We start from the raw sequence: 22,334 nt of genomic DNA, 5'->3' as shown, positions 1-22,334 counted from the left end.
GAATCTTGAAAATTAATAAATTAACAGTATAAATTATATATAATTTTATTTGTAATATCTTCATGATTAAGTCTACTCGATCAGTATATATATTGTGGACACTAAAACTGAGTTATAAAACACAAATTCGTCAAATGATGTGGTCACGTGATGTTCGTTTGGCAGTTTAACTCAGGGGGTAGTCTTCACGTGACCCTGCTGAAGATGTATATATGGAGGCAAGACCACAGTGGTGGTATCAGTCATCTCAACACTGTTGTCAAGTCTGTTCATCATGAAGGTAAGATAACTTCTAATCTAGGATCAGAGTCAGTTTTGGTTAATCCCCTTACCTCGGAATTCTTAAAAGGTAGCCATCAAGCGCCCATTCCAAGCCCTGTTTCATACAAACACGTGGCTTATAACTCATCGTGCGAAGGTATTTCCACCAAGATAAAGTTAAATCGAAATTAACTTCAGCCGTTCTGTCTTAACTTGAAATTTACAAACAAAAATATCACAGAAAATACATTTATCCCGACTTCTTACTTTAGTTTTACTTTTCATAGAAATATATATTTACTATTATAGAGCAAGTTTTTGTTCTCCAACATGGAATCTATTATGATTTGGACAAATATTTTCGTTATTATCAGATGTATTTTTGTGATTCAAACTGCATTAGAACCGTTCTGTTATATTCAGGCCGTCGTCGCTGTGTTGTCCGTGCTAGTCGCCTCTGTCCTGGCACAGAAGCCCATCCGTTCCGGATCTTTCGGTGATGCTGGTAAAGGCTATGGGTACAACCCGTACAATGGTTACAATGACTATGGCCACGGTAAAGGCTTTGGTAACAAAGGTATTGCTGGTAAAGGTTATGGTTACGACTACAGCCCCAACAACTACAACACCTATGGCTATGGTAAAGGTGTTGGGAAAGTTGCTGGGTATGGAGCTAGTCTCGGACAAGGAGTCTACGGACATGATGGCGTTGTTTTTGGACGTAGACCTTTCGTAGGACACGTAGTTGCCGGTCAGGGACATGGCTACGGTTACAACCCCTACAGCAACAACTACGGCTACGGGAAGAACGTCGGACATGGAGCTGGTCTTGTAGGAAATGGATTTGCTGGACATGGACCTTTCGTCGGACACGGTGTTTATGGACATGGAAGACCCTTTGTTGGTCATGGAGTTGCTGGGTCGTTCGTCGCCAAAGCCAGTCCCTATTACTACCACTAGAGACGTATGCTTGTCTGATGTATGAATGTGTTTTATAATGGATGTATATACCTTTTGCATCGTTAAATTATCTTACCAAATAATGTTTTCAAAACATATATATTGTTGTATTTTTATTACAAGTTACGAATCATTGAGTGAGGTAGGTTTAACACCGCTTTGAACAGTTTTTCAGTCATTTGACGGCGTTTCAGTTTGAAATGGGAAGAAAACACGAAGTGATGCAAGTTTTTATTTCTGAGGCTAAAGCCTCGAGCACAGGTGTGGTGCTGACAATTCTAATAAACATAATCAGGTCTAACAGGAATTCGAACACACGATCACAGGTTTCTGGCACAAGTTACCGCAGATAATACAATGGACATACAGGTTCTTACCTTTTCATACAACGTTGACTATCAACTGCTAAAAGGTAATCTTAACATCTGTCTTTGCATATATTACGACTACACTGGCAGCGGTATATCGTATATGTTTTAACTTCTTGCTTATTGGGTGACTCATGCCAATAAACATATTCTTGTACAAACCAGTGTTGAGTTTGATCGGCTAATTTGAACTCCAGTGCGTACGACATTGCTTTTCCTGTGAAGTTTAAAATCCCCATGAAACATGCACATACATTTCTTTCATCAACTACGTTGTTCCCTTTAACTGAATTTGAGTTATGTTTGAGTTTTGACTTAATTGCATACGGGAGCATAATTTGTAATAGACTCTAGATCTGCAACCGAAGTGCTACTTGCTAACGTGGTGTCATCTACAAGACACCCTGTTCATTGGACCCACGGCAGTCTCAATCCATATTCAAATTTAGAACTGATAAATTCTGTTTTTATTTTTGCAAATGAAAATAAAACAATTAATTGATTTTTTTCACATGGATGATTTCAATACCAACTGGAGGCAAAAGGTATAGTAGGAGTAGCAGCAGTACATATAGTAGTAGTAGTAGTGGTAGCTTTTATAGTAGTAGTAGTAGTAGTAGTAGTAGTAGTAGTAGTAGTGGTAGTAGTAGTAGTAGTTGTTGTTGTTGTTGTTATTGTAGTGGTAGTAGATCGATGCTCATGATGTAAATCATTGGATTTTGTCACCTGGAATATGGCTGAATGCAGGGTTGTTGTTTTCTTGTGTTGTTAAACGCTGTCTGACAAATGGGAGGCCAATTAGTGTTTAATGTGTTTAATTTGGATTCAATGACGTTGGATAGATTCCTCGCCCGGGGCAATACGTTCGACGCTATTGTGACTACCCTCGGTGTCGAGGCTTAAATCTTTAATGTGATGTGGTATACATGAAGGTATGCAAATTTACAGCTTCAGCTTCGACCTGAATGGTCTATAATTACTTTAATGAAGTATCCCATAAACGTTGTGTTGAATGCATTAGTTTTGTTGCATTTACATGCAAGCAGTTAATGATTGAATTGAGTAACCTCCCGAATGGATTTGAAGAATTGATTATTGAATTGAGTACGTATGCAAATGTAAAATAACACGTAGTCACATAAACCGTGAAACAATGTCCCGCCAGTACCCCTTCACGCATCTCTGGAAATACCACTTACATGAAATTCATAAATAGTTTTTAGTAAAGTTATTTTTGAAATATGCACATAGTCAGGATATATAGATGCTAAATATGATAGTTGTTAAAACGATATTTTCGGCCATCGTCTATACAATCGTGTAAAGTAATTCAAGTGGGAAACAACTGATCAGTGTATGTATATTTTAACCAGACAAACATTGCTGATGCTTTGTTGTAAAGGTCTCCTCGGAGCTTTCCATCTGGAAAAGCTATCCCCTATATTATCAAACAATAAAACACATTGCATGTTTTGATTTGTTACCTTCATGTATTCGTTAATACTTTTAATACTGTGTCGTGTAAAAAAAGGTGCTTTATAGCTTTATAATGATATTTCTTGCCATGAAAAATGAAGCTTTTGTTTTAATGCCGCGAAAATTATTTTTGGCATTTTCAATGAATATGAAAGATCGTGATATTCATGATTTCCAGTTTCATTGTCAGTCGTTGATGTACAAAGTGACCCAAGCGGATTTCAATTTCAAATCCAAATCAGTGCAGGGTTGTACAATCTCTACATATGCAGTTCTTTAGGCGTAGCAGAGCCGAGGTGAGTTTGAGGTGAGGTGAGGTGAAATGGGATTTTAACGTCATGTTCACGATTATTTTACTTATACAGCGACGTGCATGCACGTGTGTGGCTGCTTGTACTAATGCAGACTTCTGACGGTTTTAAAGCTTAGGGCACTGATATACCATGGTGCAGTGTAACACGGATACTCCACTCAGACAGATGCCGAGCACCAACTCCACTCAGACAGATGCCGAGCACCAGGCAGGACAACAAGTACTGTCGTTGTTAAGTCAGTCAAGGGGTCAAGCCACCGACATTTCGCTGTCCGGACAGAGGCTAAATCACCGAGACGATATATTCCCTCCGAGGGATGAAATAGTAACAAAGTGACGTTTGTGGTCTTCATCCTTCTAAAAAGGTTACCTTTTATAATTAAAACCCTGTGTGGAAGTACGATTGCTTTTGCAAGGTGGATATATAGGGCACACATACAGTCAAACAGCGTTGTGTCGAAGTTGAAGGGACCTACGTAAATATTCCGAGTTGTCCGAGGTTCGACAAAACCTAAAATGGTAAATAAAGAATGAATATGGAGGGATCATGCTTTTTCTTATAGACAACCCAAAGTTCAACACATCAAAGTTCGACACAACGGTGTTTGACTGTACATGTATTGTGTGTTTACCGTCGAGATAATATTTTCGTAGTTTTCCGTCGGCTTGTCGTTTGACAGACACATATGTCGATGTTTCATATAACCGGGACCTTGCGGCTATTTCGAGTAGAAAATATCCCCAGTATCTAATGACTGTCGAAAGAGTGGGTGATCATGCCCTGTTTGGCTGATTGCGAGTCATCCTCCCTGATAACATGGACCATTTCTCATGTTTTCAGTTACTTGTTTGTATGAGTACAATGCCTGAAGCCACCTCTTGTCCCCGCCGTGATATTACTTGAATGGTGTTGAATGCGTCGTTTAACAACATTTGCCAATTAAATTCAATCGCATGACCCAGACGTGAAATTGGCTCACGCTTGGATTTGTTGACGGATGCAAAAACAATTGCAAACACCGACAAAAACTAGTGAAGTGCTTGCAACAGCAGTAAGAATTGTTGACGGATGCAAAAGCAATTGCAAACACCGACAAAAACTAGTGAAGTGCTTTCAATAGCAGTAAGAAGTGTTGATGGATGCAAAAATCAATTGCAAACACCGACAAAAACTAATGAAGTGCTTCCAATAGCAGTAAGAATTTAGCACAGAATTAGTTTAAGCTGGTCAGAGAAGCAAACGAAATTTTTAGTTGTAAAGCAGTGGTCACTCGTTCATGCGCATTGCCCGAAACACACATTCAAAGATACTATTATTCTTCCTTGAATTTGGAAAATACTCGATTCTGACTGGTCAACCAGAGGTTTCAAATCACAATAAGCACCTTTGAATAAAACAGCTGATTATTGCATATATTGATAGCATATATTGATAGGAAAGTATTTCTTCCTTAATTATTGTCGGTAGGATATTTCGAAATAATGACACGCACATTTATTGGTTACAAAATGCAGTGTTTTTTTCATGTATGATTGATGTACATTTTGTTCAGAAAACTCGATCGAATAAGGAGGGTGTATTTCAAGTTTAAGGGACGATAGAGAGGTTGGAATTTGACGCTTTTCGCTTTTGCGTAACGATGAGCGGACTGTCGTCATAATAGTGACCTGTGGTCGAGAATTAAAACTCAAAAGAGTAGCTTTAGCTTCTTTAAGTCTCGAAATACCTTTCCGAAACGGCTATGCTGCAAACGTTCAATACCTGTATTATATGTGATTAAAGTATAATGAAATAAAAAGCCTATGTTTGAACCTATATTGCGCCATACTTTGTTGATAGGTGTTTTATGTAACAGTTATTAAGTGAATCTTACTAAAAGCACAAGACATACAAATATGTATTTTAGAAATGCAATGAAAGCGGCGGACGACCAACAATGTTAACTGGTTATAGTGAGTGAGTGAGTTTAATACCACATTGAAAAGTATTTGTTTTACGTCACGGGTGTCAGCTTCATGTGGAAGGACGCCGAAGGTCTCAGACGTTTACCACTTTATTGAAACCAACCAAAACAGATATGGTGTTGATAAAGCTATAAACATAACCAGGGCGAATCTGGTAATTGAGGCCCAGACCACAGGATGCAGCACGCCGAAGAAACGAAACTCAGAAGACTTGGCCACCTGTGATCCCTCATCATACGCTACGTTCGATACCCAAAATATGCTTCCTGTCCCTCGCTTTGTCATTGCCACAAATGTGCTAAACCTGCCATGGACTATATGAAAGTATGAAGGTAGAACTACTGTTATGTATAAAATAAGGTGAGATGACGGAGTTTAACGTCAGCTTCAAGATTATTGCGCTTAATAAGTGACGTGCATGCATGCGCGCGAGCGTGCGTGCGTGCGTGCGTCAGTGTATGTGTGCGTCAGTGTATGTGTGTGTGTGTGTGTGTGTGTGTGTGTGTGTGTCAGCTTGTACTAGTCCGGAACCATGACGATGTTATAGTGCTGGCTCACTGAGATACCATGCCGCAGTGTAACATGATTATCCACTTAGAAATACTATACTGACTCCGAGCCGACCAGTCCTTGTTTTATCAGGGTAACAGGTAACAACAAGTGCCTCTTGAAAGTGTCCTTGTATAACGTGGCCAGGGGAGGATTTCTATAGAATATTCGTTACATGTAATACAACGACCAAACTATACACAGTACTTGAATAATACAACATACATGTAACAACAGATTTATTGCCCATTCGTAAATGGATACAAAAACATATCAATAAAGTACCAAAGCATTCATACATCAGGCATCACAAGCATACGTCCCTAGTGGTAGTAATAGGGAGTGGCTTTGCCAACGAACGAACCAGCAATTCCATGACCAACAAAGGGTCCACCATGTCCATAAACACCGTGCCCGGAAACTCCGTGTCCGACGAAAGGTCCATGTCCAGCAAATCCATTTCCAACAAGACCAGCTCCATGTCCGACGTTCTTACCGTAGCCGTAGTTGTTGTTGTAGGGGTTGTAGCCGTAGCCATGTCCCTTTCCAGCAACACCGTGGCCGACTGCGAAGGGCTCTGCGAGGCCGTGTCCGGCGTGTCCAAGGAGTCCATTTCCTACAAGACCAACTCCATTCCCAGCTCCGTTGTAGGTGTTGTAGCCGTAGCCATGTCCCTTTCCAGCAATGCCGTTTTCACCAACGAAAGGTCCGTGTCCATGTCCAACAAGACCAAATCCATGTCCTGCAACGAAGGGACCGGCAACACCGACCTTCCCAACGCCTTTACCGTAGCCATAGTTGTTATAGTTGTAGGGAGTGTAGCCGTTGCCGTAAACCTTTCCAACACCAACGTTGCCAACGCCTTTACCGTAGCCATAGCCATTGTAACCATGGTTCCTGTTGTATGGGTTGTAGCCATAGCCTGTACCAGCAACACCGACAGTGCCGACTCCGACGGATCCAGTTTCTAAAGGCACTTGGGCCAAGGCAGAGGCAACTAGCACAGACAACGCAGCGATGACGACCTGAATATAAGAACACATTAGAGTTTGAGAACTTTAAACTTTAAACACCTTCATACAAATGTTAAAAGTCATATTAACTGTATCCATTGGAATATGGAATGGTTGGACCCTTTGATGTATACAAAGTGACGTTAATCCGTTACCATCTTTCGTTAATCTGGAAAAGTGTACGGATTAATGTAGTTTCCCGGTACATCAAATATGAATTATATTTTGGGTACAAATTTTCGTTTCAATTCCTTGTCAGTTCCCTATCAACCCACACCACTGTGCATCACATGGGTGCAACCTCGTGCTTTGGCGCATCTTAATATATAAAGTTTTCTTCACCTGGTTACAAGCAGGTTGCTCATGTTTTGGACATACAATTTTAGTTAAGTATTTCATTTAAAGAAAGCTTCAAAATTAACTGAGAGACACTATTTCATGCTTGTATTACTGTATCGGTACAATGGTAGCTTACCTTCATGGTGAACAGACTTGACTAGACGATACACCACTGTTGAGATGACTGATGCCACCAAGATGGTGTTGCCTCCATATATACATCCTTAACAGGGTCACGTGATCGTTACACCAAGAGTTTTACCGTTAAGCGCGCATCACGTGACCGTATCGTATAAAAGAATATGTCAACAGTTTCGTAACTCAGCATTGGTGATGTCATTAAATCAGTCATCAAAGTCTTACAGCTTCCCAAGTAAAATAATACAGTGAACAAACTTGTTCAATGTGAATGTTTTGATTAGTGATGTAATTTCAAGTGTTTAAATAAGTACTTGTGTTTAAAACTCACTTTCGTTTGTGGGTACAGTTACAATAGTGTTGTCATCATTAATGTGTGAAGGTCAAGAACACTATATGAAGATGACAATTGAAAATGATACAGAAGAAAATGCACACACACACACACACACACACACACACACACACACACACACACACACACACACACACACACACACACACACACACACACACACACACACACACACACATACATACATACATACATACATACATACATACATTGTTTGATTCATGTACAATAAACCTGTTCCCTTTTTCACACGGTAAACTAGTACATTTCAGTGTTCAGTTTGATCGGCTAATTTGAACTCCTGCGTGTACTACATTGTCTTTCTCGAGAAGTTTACAGGTGACAAGATACAGATTACTTGCATTTTACTTTGTCCCCTTTTCTTTATGTAACAGCACTAACAGACTCTGCAACCCAGGTAGCTTGTTACTTGCAAGCATGGTGTCATTTGCATGAAGTCCTGGCCATTGGACTTAATCAATATCCAAAATTAATGTAAAAATGATACATTAATTTTAATGTTTCCAAATTAAGATAAAACAATTTATGAATTTGTTGTTTTTACATAGGTAATTCCAATGCCAGCTGGTGATAATAAGCTACAGTGGTAGTTTTTTGTCCACAATCAGGGGGTTGCAGTAAACCTACAATTTTGAGTGAAAATATGTCCATTTAAATTTAAATCTAAATTTGGGTATGGTTTGAAGTCGCTAGAGGAATTAGCTTTAAATATTTCCTTTTTTCATTGTTGGGGATAATGTACATCATTGAAAAGACAATTAAAGCTTTCTTATGATATATTACATGACCATGTTGTCAAGAACTATATTAGATCTTGATTTTGAAAACAGGTCAAAATGGCGGCCATCTTGAAATTCAAGATGGCCATCATAAATGCTCACAGAAAAACTTGAAACATCACTTTTCTTTAAGAGTTTACTATTTTGGTGTTTTTAAGCAATGTTGCAATTATTCCACTCATCAACTGCATCAACATAATCTACCACCATATCTCAATAAGCAATCTTCGTTAAAATTGGTTTTTGAGGGGTGGGGTAACATTGTATACAATATATCAGCCCCTATGAAATATGTTTGCATTTGGTTCTTTGAATAGGATAGTACAATGGGTCAGGGAGATTTTAATACACAGTTATAGTGGTTTTATTGTCTCAATTCAATGGAATTAGTGTTTTACCTACTCACTCGATTTGAAAATGAAGTAAAAAACATTATTTTTATCAATGTTTCCACTGAGAATTAGAATAACAGTTAAATGAAACAAAATGTTTGCCAAAATCAGACAACCGAACACATTACCTTTAATCAAAGACATAATGTGGATAGTTTAATGTCTTCATAAAAATGTTACAGCCAATTTTGTCAAATTATGCATGTTTCCTTTCATTTATGCAATTTTGACCCCCTGAAAATTCACGCACACACTTGCAAGCTTACTACCCAATGAAAATTGTGTACAGATACCCCCTTTTATGCAATAGAAAAGGTTTAAGGAATACAGGAAAATGTCGGAACGAAAATCTTTTTTTCCCCCCTGGCCAACTGACTATAAGCTGTCTGACCAGTGCCAGGTTTCCTAGTGATAAAGTCGTACTCATACAATGGCTTTAAATAACATATTCAGCATCTGAAAAAAGTTTGACATGCAAATTGATTGATATGTTTGCGTGAAATAGTGAACAAATATAATTGAAGAAAGTACTATAATAATAATAATTCAATATTGAATGGAATGTTTGATTGAAGCTAATTATGTCATGGTAAAAATATTCTACAATGTTTTCTATAAAAATGTATTCAATTTGGAGTAAACTTGTGATGACGTGGGATAGATTCCTCGCCCGGGGCAATACGTTCGACCCTGTTCTGACCGCACTAGGTATCAAGATCATATCCGTAGCCTTAAATCTTTAATGAGACGTGATACGCATGAAGGTATGCATATTCACAGCTCGTTTCAACCTGGATGGTCGGTCAATTTAATTACATTAATGAAATATCCCATACACGTTGTCTTGAATGTATAAGTTTTGTAACTTCATCTTCACAAATGTATGTTAAGAATTGATTGCTGAATTGAGCAACCATGCTAATGCCAATGACTATGACATAACACAAAGACACATAAATGGGGAAAAGTAACCAGTTAGTACCCCTACATGTATCTCTGCAAATACCCATTAAATAGCTTACGATGGTTATTATTATCGTCAATTATACAATCGTGTAATGTTATTTAAGTGTCAAAGAACTAATCGGTTTATCCAGCTTTAAATTTAAAACACAGTACAACAAGTACAACTGCCCCATTCAAAGTGTTCAGCATAAATATACTTCAAACACATCAACACTTTATTTCGATTATCTGAGAATGATATTGAAGATCTTTTGGAAATATCTAAAAGTGACATTCATCTCACATTGACAATTGTCTAAAATACCAGAAAATATGAAACGTCAGCACCAGATAGTAACTTGTGGAAGGATTCATTCCATTGGGCAATAAAGGCAAATTGTGATGAAAATTATACGAATGGCTCACAATATTTGTTTCAAGATGGTTGCAATTACTTCGTGATATGGCGCATAGAGGATGAATGAGGAAACGTCTGAAAGGGCAGTCCCAAATACTATTGATATAGAGTTTGTACACTTGAAAATATGTCATTAATCGACTTTGTTTTCTTTAAATTTCAATGTGAGTGTGTCATTTTGCAACAACAAAATATTCGAAGTGTGCTACACGAAAACGCTAATACAGTACATGTGACTAGTTTTTTATGGAAATGCATAGGAAGTGGAAATTTTGTTTCCTCTTTCTGCTTTTTTGTGCCGAAGTCTCTACCTCAGTCATAATTTTCTACAACCCTCTGTTGACAAGTATTGGAACCAAGTTATTTTATTTTTATTTTTACAGAACATAACTATGAAATTGAATGAATCTTAACAATTAATAAATTAACAGTATCATCATATATAATTGTATTTTTTATTTCTTCATGATTTATTCTAATCGATCGGTATGTTCTGGACACTAAAACTGAGTTACATAACACAAATTCGCCAAATGATGTGGTCACGTGATGTTTGTTTGGCAGTGTGACTCAGGGGTAGTCTTCACGTGACCCTGCTAAGGATGTATATATGGAGGCAGCACCACAGTGGTGGTATCAGTCATCTCAACACTGGTGTTATCGTCTAGTCAAGTCTGTTCATCATGAAGGTAAGTTAACTTCTAATCTAGGATCAGAGTCAGCTTTGGTTAATCCCCTTACCTCGGAATTCTTAAAAGGTAGCCATCGAGCGCTCATTCCAAGCCCTGCTTCATACAAACACGTGGCTTAAATCATCGTGCTATTTTTAGCTTAAACATGTTTGTTTTTCACAAAAATCATAACAAGGGTGTCTTGTGGAGAAAGGTATTTCCACCAAGATAAAGTTAAGTCGAAATTAACTTCAGCCGTTCTGTACTTAACTTGAAATTTACACACCATAATCATAATGCATTATATCCCAATTTCTTATTTTTTACTATTTTTGCGTATAGAGCAAGTGTTTGTTCTCCAACATTGAATCTAATATGATTTGGACAAATATTTTCTTTATCTTCAGATTATTTTATTGATTCAAACTACATTAGAACCGTTCTGTTATATTCAGGCCGTCGTCGCTGTGTTGTCCGTGCTAGTCGCATCTGTCCTGGCACAGAAGCCCATCCGATCCGGATCTTTCGGTGATGCTGGTAAAGGCTATGGGTACAACCCGTACAACGGTTACAATGACTATGGCTACGGTAAAGGCTTTGGCAACAAAGGTATTGCTGGTAAAGGTTACAGTTACGACTACAGCCCCAACAACTACAACACCTATGACTATGGTAAAGGTGTTGGGAAAGTTGCTGGGCATGGAGCTGGTCTTGTAGGGCACGGACCTTTCGTCGGACAAGGAGTCTACGGACATGATGGGGTTGTTTTTGGACGTGGACCTTTCGCCGGACACGTAGTTGCTGGTCAGGGACATGGGTACGGTTACAACCCCTACAACAACAACTACGGCTACGGTAAGAATGTCGGACATGTAGCTGGTCTTGTAGGAAATGGATTTGCTGGACATGGACCTTTCGTCGGAAACGGCGTTGCCGGACAGGGTGTTTATGTACATGGTGGACCCTTTGTTGGTCATGGAGTTGCTGGGTCGTTCGTTGGCAAAGCCACTCCCTATTACTACAACTAGAGACGTATGCTTGTCTGATGTATGAATGTGTTTTATGCTGGATCCATCGTTAAATTATCTTGACAAATAAAATTTCCTAAACATATATATTGTTGTATTTTTATTACAAGTTACGAATCATTGAGTGAGCTAGGTTTAACACCGCTTTGAACAGTTTTTCAGTCATTTCACGGCGTTTCATTTGGGAAGAAAACACGAAGTGATGCAAGTCTTTATTTCTTAGGCTAAAGCCTCGAGCACAGGTGTGGTGCTGACAATTCTAATAAATATAATCAAGTCTAACAGGAATTCGAACACACGATCACAGGTTTCTGGACCGATTTGCAAAGCCACTAACACGAAAAAGAACTCCCTAAAAATGACGAGAGATGCATGCCAGAGAACGTTTTTGCTGATTGTACTGATCGAGGTTCATTGGCAAACAGGGGGCAAAGGTGGCGCTAACGTCTGAGGCGCTGCAAAGAGCTATTAGTTGTGCCAGGAATCTGTGGTCACGGGTTTAAATCCCAGTTCGCCCTGATTATGTTTCCAGGTTTGTCAGCGCCATTCCCTTGATCGTGGGTTTCAACAAAATGGGTAACGTCTAAAACCTGCGTCACTACAAGCTGATATACCTGACACACGGCGTTAAACCACACCTCGTGTCATGGGGTAACATGACCTAGCATCCCATATTGCACCCGCTTTGAACGTATTGGTCCAGCGGTGGATCTCGGTTATTCTAACAACTCTATTTGTATGCAGCGAAACTCCATTGATCCGGACAGTACCTTTCCCAATGACATTGTCCAGAGAAAAGTATTTCCGTATTAATGTATCTTGCGTTCATAGAAATGTTCCTCAATTATGTACTAGTACTTTGTATAGCCGTTCCCAACAGTCCAGAATAACAAGCTTACAGGGCACAATATAGTCAAAATGTACGCATACGTGTATGTCATGCTATTCGCATATCCGACTTATATCCTACATAGATCCAGACGTTTTACGTTCTACACAATGGCATTTGCGTGCCATGCAAAGACGGTTTTTTCAAACGCAAGAAATGTTATAATCAATAAGTGTAGAGTTACCACACTGTAGCTATTAGAATTGAAGTAATGTATCCAAAGATACTTCACTATTATACCTTCTAATGGTTCACTCACGAAAGCGCAGAACTTTGTGTAAAGAAACCGCGTACAAAGTCAAGGACGAAAGTAAGGGACGTTATTCTAAATTACAATGATGAAACCGTTGATCGAACAGCAGACAATATATGTTCAAGTCTGATGTATACTGGCTCAGTTTGACAATACATTTTTGTGTTTATAAAAAAAGTTAAGTTAATTGTGAAAACACTGACATTAACACCCCAAAAACTTGTTCAGGAAACAGCACATCCACGAGCGTGTCATAATGTCGAGCTTGTCAAGTTTGTTTTGTTATTAATATATCCAATATATATTATGAATAATCCACGGACATAAATATAATGTCAAGTTATTTGTATTAGAGCATTTAATTATGTTTTATATCTTACAAGATCCGTAATTCTTTCAAAATTTGAAAGTGTCACGCTGATTTTCGTTCACAAAGGGAAATAATTTTGGAATTGTCAAGTTATGGTGTCCAACATGTAACACGCCAACAGTTAACGTGAACATACAGATAATGATGTCCTGTTCTATCATATTACATAAAGTTGACCTTTTGACTTGATTTGTCTTTTATCAAATCTATTCCCAAACGCAGTCACGAGTGTCTATATTTTTTAACATAAAAAGGGTAAATGTACACATACATTTTGGAAAGACCAAAACCAATTATTATTTTAAAATCGGTACATTGAATTCAAAATTTAAAGATTACTTTGGTAAAGATAGAATGCTATTTTATATTGATTAGTAAGTTTCAATCAATTAACATTTAATGTCATAAGATTGGACAGTGATTTTTTTACAATATTCAAACCATGTTACTTTTCCTTTGTGCATAGGATCTGTCCTTAAGTTTTGTTGTCAACATAATGAAGTGTTGGATATAAAGAAGTAAATATATGCCGTTAATCTTAGTAGTTTCCTATTTTTAAAGAAAGCAATTGTTCAACAGACAATATTTAATCAGTTGGCATCAAAAACATATCTGTCAATAATATAGATAATTTAGGTGGGTATTTAAAAGGAAACAAAATACAATTGATTTTGCAAGAAAAAATTAAACATTCGCTATTTTCAAATACTATACAAATATTTTAGCATGTGCATTTCTTTGGTAAAGGGGCACTGATCTGTGGCTTCTTCACTACTGTCTGACACTGCCCGCTAGGGATCACAAGCTGCCTTGCGTCGAATTGCTCGCAGACGCAACTGAGCGTGACCGGAGACTGGGCTCCTGTCTGTAAGGACAGCGTAAATACACTTTGAGGCAATATCTATACGCATTTCTGAACACTGATTGGTTACCCGTTATATATGAAGATTGAGATATTACAAAGGGTGCATGTTAATAAATGTCCTCAACCTAAACAAACTGCGACAAGAACGGTGGGAGATCATAGGATGACGTTAATAATTTTGGAAATACCCCTGATGGTTTTAGTTTTATAAAATCCTTACAGTGAAAGCATCTTCGGATTTCGGAATGCAACTCCCTCGTTGACATCCATGTTTCCTTGTATAACCCTACACCTGAACATGAGTATTTGTCGTTCATCACTTGATGCACAGTTAATCGAATTTTATACAAAACCATTTGTCGCGATTTTCAGATACACATTTATCATATACTTCACTGTGAAAGACTAAGTTTTCCGAAGTCGAGAAAGGGATATGCTCATTGCAGGGAACATAACACTTTGACGGAACTATTAATATTGTCATACAAGAATGACCTCCCCTCAAATTGTCTCCCTTTGTCTTAAGTGTCTGTCCCGTTCACAAACTGTTAACTTCCTTTTTATGTTGACACATTGTTCCACATTGACAAGGCAAAATAATGACAGATGGTTTATGGAGTTAATATCGCTTCACAGCGTTTGCTATTCTCTCGAAAATGTTCCGTATAAAACTGTAAATTTCTCCCTTAACCCGTCAGTCGAGACCGTTGGTTTCGCAAAGCGCCATTTTAGTTACTTGACCAGCATTTATACTTTCGTTTCCAAAAGCGGTCTCGAAGTTTCCAAAAATATTTTTTGTTAAAGTTGATTTTGTATATAATCATATATGTATGTATGATGCAGAATTTTCGTGACCCTTAATATTCTTTTGTGACTTTTGTTTATATATTTATGATTTTGCAGACACGAAACTACTTTTTTTATCCGCAAATTCAAGAGGTGGTGACCCGTCCTTGTGTGTTAGGTAGGTTATACATTTGTAATGAATTTAACACAAAAAGTGCATAATGAATAGGCTGTTCCATGTGTCGAGTGAAATATCATGTGTCTCTCATCTCGTTATTGGGGAAAAGGCGATATTTTCACTCGTTGCTACGCCACTCGTGTTCATATGTCCTTTCCCCCCTTCAATCGATGAGAGAAACATGATACTTCACTTGACACATGAAATATTCTCTATGACTTCATTTCATATTGCACATGAAAATAAGCTTCGAAATCTAATCAAAACGGATTCATGTCATCAAGGTAAATCAATATGGCAGTTGATGGTTCCCCCAGACCACAAGGCCAATGTCGAAGTATGCCACTCGTCACTACATACAACGTCGTGACGTATAAGAAAAATGGACACCATGTACCTTTCTCATACAGTTCCTTTTGCCTTTATGCAGGTAACTTATATTATGGATTTTTTAATTAGACTTACAACGTAGACACATTAAATGAAGTATGCGTTCTGATGACGAAAGTATCTTTAAGCGCGTTTTGTTCATCAGCATGTGAAAAAGGTTCTGCGTGTTACATATAGGTCTGCCCTTGTTATTTTAATCTATACCATTAACAGAAATCCATCTTATACATATACATAAATGTACATGCATCTGAACCACAATTGTGAACTTGATCAACCAAGGAAATGCCCGAACAATATGCAATAAATTCAACATGCATTTATCCATGGATATCTATGTGCATAGGGCTATTACGCGTGTGTGTTATGGGATAATAATCCTCTATTGAGAATACGCATTCATTGTATTCAGTGAGTTTGGGGATATCTAACCTCTTTATGATATATTGTCATTCTTATATTAAATCTGAGTGATCTTATATATGAAGCATTGTTATTAATTAACTTCAAAATCCATTCAATGACCAACATGTATGGCGATACTGTATGCTTGAAATGCGAATGTCATTCGTCAGCTCTCTGGTATTTATACTCAAAAGCCAATTTAACTGTGGTCATGTTCTTCTATATATTTCTGTAATTTTGTTAAAGAATCACGTAAATACAAAATCTAATTCTTGAAAATGTTAATATACTAGATTTAATAGGACAGATTCCATAGGCGTTCTGGTATTGTTATAAAGTTAATCTAAACAGAATTCAAATTAAGTAAAATATTTTCCCCTAGCAATATCGTAGTTTATACGCAAGTGATGATAAAATATCTTAGTTATGGAGCAAATCAAAAAGTTAATACCATTTCAGTTATGTGTTTTTCACCTCAAAATACAGTTTTGCATGTCTTCAAAAGTGTGTGTTTTAAACAGTACAAGGACACTTTTGACTTAGTAGGAGTTACAGTATATTTTCCGAACACATATACATTAATGAAAATTGTATTTCGTCCAATATAACTTATGATAAGATTTGCAAATGCAATGTGATCGCTCTGGACATACATGGAGTATAAATAAACTGTTAGTTCAGCGGTACTATATTCTGTACCTGAAACCCTGAGCTCTTTCACGTTTATTCTTATATATTTATTTGTTCGTATATTACTCCTATGTATTGCATTAAGTCATGTATATGGTACGAACTGTAGGATACAGTACATTTATCAGCCTCAATATGACCTATGTGATCCATGTGAGGTCGTGTTGCCTTTAAGGCTGTAATTATGCATTTGAACTTACCAGCAAGTACTCGTTTAACTGTCTCTAGTCTACTTTAAAATCAGTGACGTAATTTACAGTCTAACCCTTTAACTTTCTCCTGTTGCGTTAATGATATATAAAATACGAATAAGAATCCATGAATTGCAGCAGATGAAGAATCATGTGTATGGAACCTTGCTGGGTTATTGACAATGTCAATGGACCATGGAAACATTAAACACTTCTTCAGTTCCCTCCGTTACTAGGATATCGGATATATAATAACAATTAACCTTTAATTCCATCTTTGTGGTTATATCGTAAAAATATTTATCTTCCGCAGTTAGTCAATGTGGGTAAATTAGCGGCCTGTGATTACCCTCGATAGAAATGATGTTTAACCATAAATATTTATCACTTTAACGTTGTGAGACTTGTGTTGTGTCATAAGAACTGCATCCCATAAGAACTACAGCTTCAAACTACAAAAGTTAAAGTTTAGTGGTCAGGGAGGTGGGTATTAATTACCATTATGTAAATGGACTGGCCGCTTTTTACTGCCATAAGACCCACATGATACTTGATATCGATGCACTTTATTCATTTTACATACATGACAACATGACATTCATACATATAATTTAACGAAGTCAAAATCAGCCATCTCTGCATTCGAGTTATCTGCATCACTAGAGGGGCGATCTGAAGTGTTTCGGAAATACTTACCACCATTTGTACAATTGCCTCTGCAGTGCTTAATGACAAGTACACAGCTTCCCTCTTACTACTTTCTGGTAACGGGGCGGTCAGGTAGCCTCGTGGTTAAAGCGTTCGCTCGGCACGCCGAGGACCCAGGTTCGAATCTCGACATAGGTACAGTGTGTGAAGCCCATTTCTGATGTCCCCCCCCCCCCCAGTGATATTGCTGGACTATTGCTAAAAGTGGCGTAAAACCAAACTCACTCACTCACTTTTCTGGTAACGGTAACCATCAAGAAAAACTTGTGGTTTCCCCTTCTGAGGCAAGACAAACCCAACTGTTCTCATCCCAGCTATAGTTTGATTTTTTTAAAACTGAAGTCTGAAGTCTTATATACAGCTTGTAATTGTGATAATCAAAACGGATTAATTAGGTGTTAAACTGGCTTCTTGATAATCTCAGGTAACTGGTATCTATAACAAGCCACTCAACAATCACAAGTAACTGGTTTCCATGACAAGCCACTCAACAATCACAAAATACATAATAACATCACCAGAAAAAATATATGTAATAAATTATTTAATTGATTTTAATTTATTCAATTCAATCTATTTAATCAATATATTTAATTGCTTATATTTCTTATATATATTAAAAGTAATTACTGTATAATTACTGTAGTTTTGATTGGACACTGGAGAGGCTTTTCCATTATCAAGATAGTGGTAGGCCAGTTGTGTTCACATTACCCCTGTATTTATTTTGGGCTGTAGTTCTAATGGGCTGTAGTTATGATGGGCTGTAGTTCTAATGGGCTGTAGTTATGATGGGAGTAAACCGTGAGACTTGTAGGTACGTGTTGCAACACTGATGATTGTGGTGTGATTATCTGTGTGTGTGACAGCAAGGCTTCCCTCTGCCTGTGCGTACGTGTGTACATGTGTGTGTTATGTATGTGTGTAGTCGTATATCTGTGTGCGTGTATGTGTGCATGTGTGTGCGCCTGTGCAGGAGGTAGGAAGGAAATGGGATCCACCATGACGTGTACAGATATCCATCACTTCATCCCCACAGACGAATCAAATCACCTTCAACGTCCATCTTATACAGTTAAGCGGATCCCCTTTTCATTTTGTGTATCTTGCTCATGTCCATTTACCAATATACTATATTTTCACTAATGTCAACATATCATGTTATATTATTTTCGGATCTTGTGGTTGTCAAACGTACCTAAAAGCAGGTCTTCATACCGGTTTCCGGTGAATATGAATTGCATTGGGACAGGTGTACATCAGAGAAGACCAACTCTCGGCCGCGGCTGTCATCATGACCTGGCTGCTTGTCTGTCATCATCATGTTTGCTCATAATCGACCATTGATTTAGCTGGTTCAGATTCGATTTGTTACAGACCCCCGTGATATTTCTATTTACGAAATATCACCTACTACGATTAGCCTTCACTCTATCTTGAATTTTAGACATGTTGATATACTTTTGCATATCGAGTGTCTAGTGACTGTGACTGGTACTGGGATTTTTATGATACATGACGATGTTCGTTAGCATTTGAATATACTTCTGGCCCAGCCCATACATGTAAATATTACTTCCACTTCCGAATTGCGTGGATCGATGCTCATGATGTCAATCAGTGGATTGTCTGGTCAAGACTCGATTTTTCACAGACCGCCGTCATATAGCTGGAATATTGCTGAGTGCGGCGTTAAACAACAAAGAAACAAATAAAGCAACAATGCTTGCCGTAAAATCATATAGGCTCCTATGTTTATAATTAGTCACTGGCTAGATACTGCTTTCATTTGGCATTCATTTTAACCCTGAAACAGACTAGAGAATTAGATAGATAGCATATATATATACTACAGAAAAATATCATTACCCTTGTGAACCTGACCTAGTCCTGTAAGCCCAAATCGCAAACCGTGTACTCACTCCTCGCAATGAACAGTACGGCAGTGGATAAGTGAGTGGGTACGGTTTTACGCCGCTTTATAACAATATTCAAGCAATATATATCACGACAGTGGACAACAGATTCACGATCTGAACCCTAAAGGGAATGGAATCCTAGGCCTTCGACGTGAAAAGTGAACGTTTTAAGCAATAGGTTACTTCAGCGCCCATCGACAGAGAAACAATTTTAAAATTGAATATGATGTATATATATATATATGCTTATATCGCAACACCATGACTGGCTTATACAAGAATTAAGTTTATATAACTCTATCGACTTTATTTCCGAATGTTGTGCTATCATACTGTGCAAACCATTATTTGACTGGGATATCACGACACAATAATTAAGTCTCTTGAATATCAGTCTGACGTTTCTTCGAATCGAAATTAGAGTAAAATGTAATTAACGAGTATGTCCAGAGTCATGCATGCACTTCTTTCAAAAGAAAATTAAATAAACCATGGAATGCAGCTGTCTGAATGAACACAAAACATGGATATGTTAGGTACATTTTATTCATTTGTTGATGTAAAGATCATATCAATACACTATAAAAAACCCATTCATACATAAGGCACGACAAGCATACGTCTCTAGTGGTAGTAATAGGGACTGGCTTTGCCGACGACTGAACCAGCAACTCCATGACCAACAAAGGGTCCACCATGTCCATAAACACCGTGTCCGGCATCTCCGTGTCCAACGATAGGTCCATGTCCAGCAATGGCGCCATGGTGACCGTACAAACCCTGTCCAGCAACGAAGGATCCATGTCCAACGAAAGGTCCGTGTCCTGCAAGACCAGCTCCATGTCCAACAACGAATTTGCCAACGCCTTTACCGTAGCCATTGTTGTTGTAGTTGTAGGGGCTATAGTTGATTCCATAAGCTTTTCCAGCACCAATGTTACCAACGCCTTTACCGGAGCCGTAGCCGTTGTAACCATAGTTGTTGTTGTATGGGTTGTAGCCATAGCCTGTACCAGCAACGCCAACATTGCCAACGCCTTTACCGTAATCGTAGCCGTTATAGCCATAATTATTGTATGGGTTGTAGCCATAGCCTGTACCAGCAATATGTCCATTGTTGAAACCTACACCGAAAGTACCAGCTCCTTTGCCAAGGTGGGACACCTGGGCAAGGGCACAGCAGACCAGCACGGACAACACAGCGACGACGACCTAGAAACAAAGAATCAGTTGAAACTGAAATAACTCGGTCATGAAAATACAGCATATTCTTAAAATAGTGTTCACGTGATGTTTGAAATGAAATAATATTTCACCGATGTCCGAAACAAACCATGGTTGATGGGTAGATAATTTAAAATAAACTTGCCTTGAATGCAGTTCTTGTGGTTGTATTTGATTTTAAAAAATCGAACCTGGGCATATTAATAAATAATTCCCAATCATAACAATTTAAGAACGCCTAGGTTAACAATAATCCAAGTCTTTGTGAAAATCGTGCAATGAAATACAAAGTATAAATAAGAATTCTATTAATTTCGTATCACGATGTAATCAAAGAGGTATCGGCCACCAACTTCATGACTATTTTCTCAGTGGTATATCTATGAGCTTTTCCAAGTTAATGTCAGTTCATAATTCACATTAAGATAAAACACAACATTGTACAGCCTTTTCAGGTATTTAATTTCGTCAATCGCATTTGCATTATCCGAAGTCTTATATGACAAGTCGTTCTTGGGACAACTAAAAACAAGAATGCCAATGTTTGATATGACATTGGAAGGAGAAATAAAGTAAATAAAGATCGACTTAACGAGATTTCAGCGCAGAACTAAAAGTTGGTACATGTGTGACGGTACAATGCATCAATCTCATACTTTCCCCAACACTAAAAACGGTCAGTTACAGAATTAACCAAACTCCGCCCAAATGCTTAAAGTTTCAAATTGTGATGAAAACAATTGCATGTCGTTCATATTACCTTCATGATGAACAGACTTGACTAGAAGATACACCAATGTTGAGATGACAGATACCACCACTCTGATGTCGCCTCCATATATACGTACCTTTGGCATGGTCACATGGTCGCTGCCCACACGATTATCCCGTTATACGTGCACCACGTGACCCTATCATTTAACGACCGTATGAACAGTTACGTAAATTAAAATTAATTTGATCAATCGGAAATGTCAAGTCAATAAATTGATGAATGAAAGCAAAATGAGGATTCCATGACTGAAATAAGAGTTATGGAATAACGTTCTCGGATTATAGCATTGTCACTTGACCATTACCAACTTTAAAATCAGTCACAGGAAGTGAACAATTTGGCGAGTATCTACAAACTTTAAGGATAAAACACATTCCACGCCACTGCAACCCGCTGACTATGGAAGTCATGTGAGCGGTGTTATCAATGTTTGCTTGTTTGTTTGTTTAAGGTACATTGACTTATGTGATGCAAGTAAAGGACTATTTGTGTCAAATTGCAATCGTAGACAAAACAGTTTTCATTTTCAGTGTTTGTTCAATTAAACGTAAATACATTTGGTCTACTGATATATTTTAAAATGAAAATGTGAATGCAGTGGTGTAAACAGTGATTTTGTGAAATTATATTTGTAACTATAAATCTTTGTTTGTTTGTTTGTTTGCTTGTTCTATTCTATTTTCGGTTTAGCTATGAACTC

General features: G+C 37.9%; 4 protein-coding genes across 4 annotated transcripts; 2 read left to right on the top strand and 2 right to left on the bottom strand.

Moving 5' to 3' along the window:
* Window positions 1-274: 274 nt before the first annotated feature.
* LOC139451083 (uncharacterized) lies at window positions 275-1,221 on the top strand. Its single transcript, XM_071232882.1, has 2 exons — window positions 275-280; window positions 685-1,221. Exons 1-2 carry the CDS (start codon window positions 275-277, stop codon window positions 1,219-1,221), a joined length of 543 nt encoding a protein of 180 aa, XP_071088983.1.
* A 4,994-nt stretch (window positions 1,222-6,215) lies between these two features.
* On the bottom strand, window positions 6,216-7,386 carry LOC139451082 (uncharacterized). The gene is made up of 2 exons (XM_071232881.1): window positions 7,381-7,386; window positions 6,216-6,917 (listed from the first exon to the last, which is right to left on the bottom strand). The coding sequence occupies exons 1-2, from the start codon at window positions 7,384-7,386 to the stop codon at window positions 6,216-6,218; spliced, it is 708 nt and encodes a 235-aa protein (XP_071088982.1).
* A 3,589-nt stretch (window positions 7,387-10,975) lies between these two features.
* LOC139451081 (uncharacterized) lies at window positions 10,976-11,991 on the top strand. The gene is made up of 2 exons (XM_071232880.1): window positions 10,976-10,981; window positions 11,419-11,991. Exons 1-2 carry the CDS (start codon window positions 10,976-10,978, stop codon window positions 11,989-11,991), a joined length of 579 nt encoding a protein of 192 aa, XP_071088981.1.
* An 8,268-nt stretch (window positions 11,992-20,259) lies between these two features.
* On the bottom strand, window positions 20,260-21,716 carry LOC139451080 (uncharacterized). The gene is made up of 2 exons (XM_071232879.1): window positions 21,708-21,716; window positions 20,260-20,847 (listed from the first exon to the last, which is right to left on the bottom strand). The coding sequence occupies exons 1-2, from the start codon at window positions 21,714-21,716 to the stop codon at window positions 20,260-20,262; spliced, it is 597 nt and encodes a 198-aa protein (XP_071088980.1).
* Window positions 21,717-22,334: the final 618 nt, after the last annotated feature.

Source organism: Haliotis cracherodii, unplaced genomic scaffold (genome assembly GCF_022045235.1).
Source record: "Haliotis cracherodii isolate W230 unplaced genomic scaffold, xgHalCrac1.p SCAF_8, whole genome shotgun sequence".
NCBI lineage: Eukaryota > Metazoa > Mollusca > Gastropoda > Lepetellida > Haliotidae > Haliotis > Haliotis cracherodii.
Note: the sequence above shows the minus strand (reverse complement) of the source record. Positions and strands in the feature narration are given on the sequence as shown.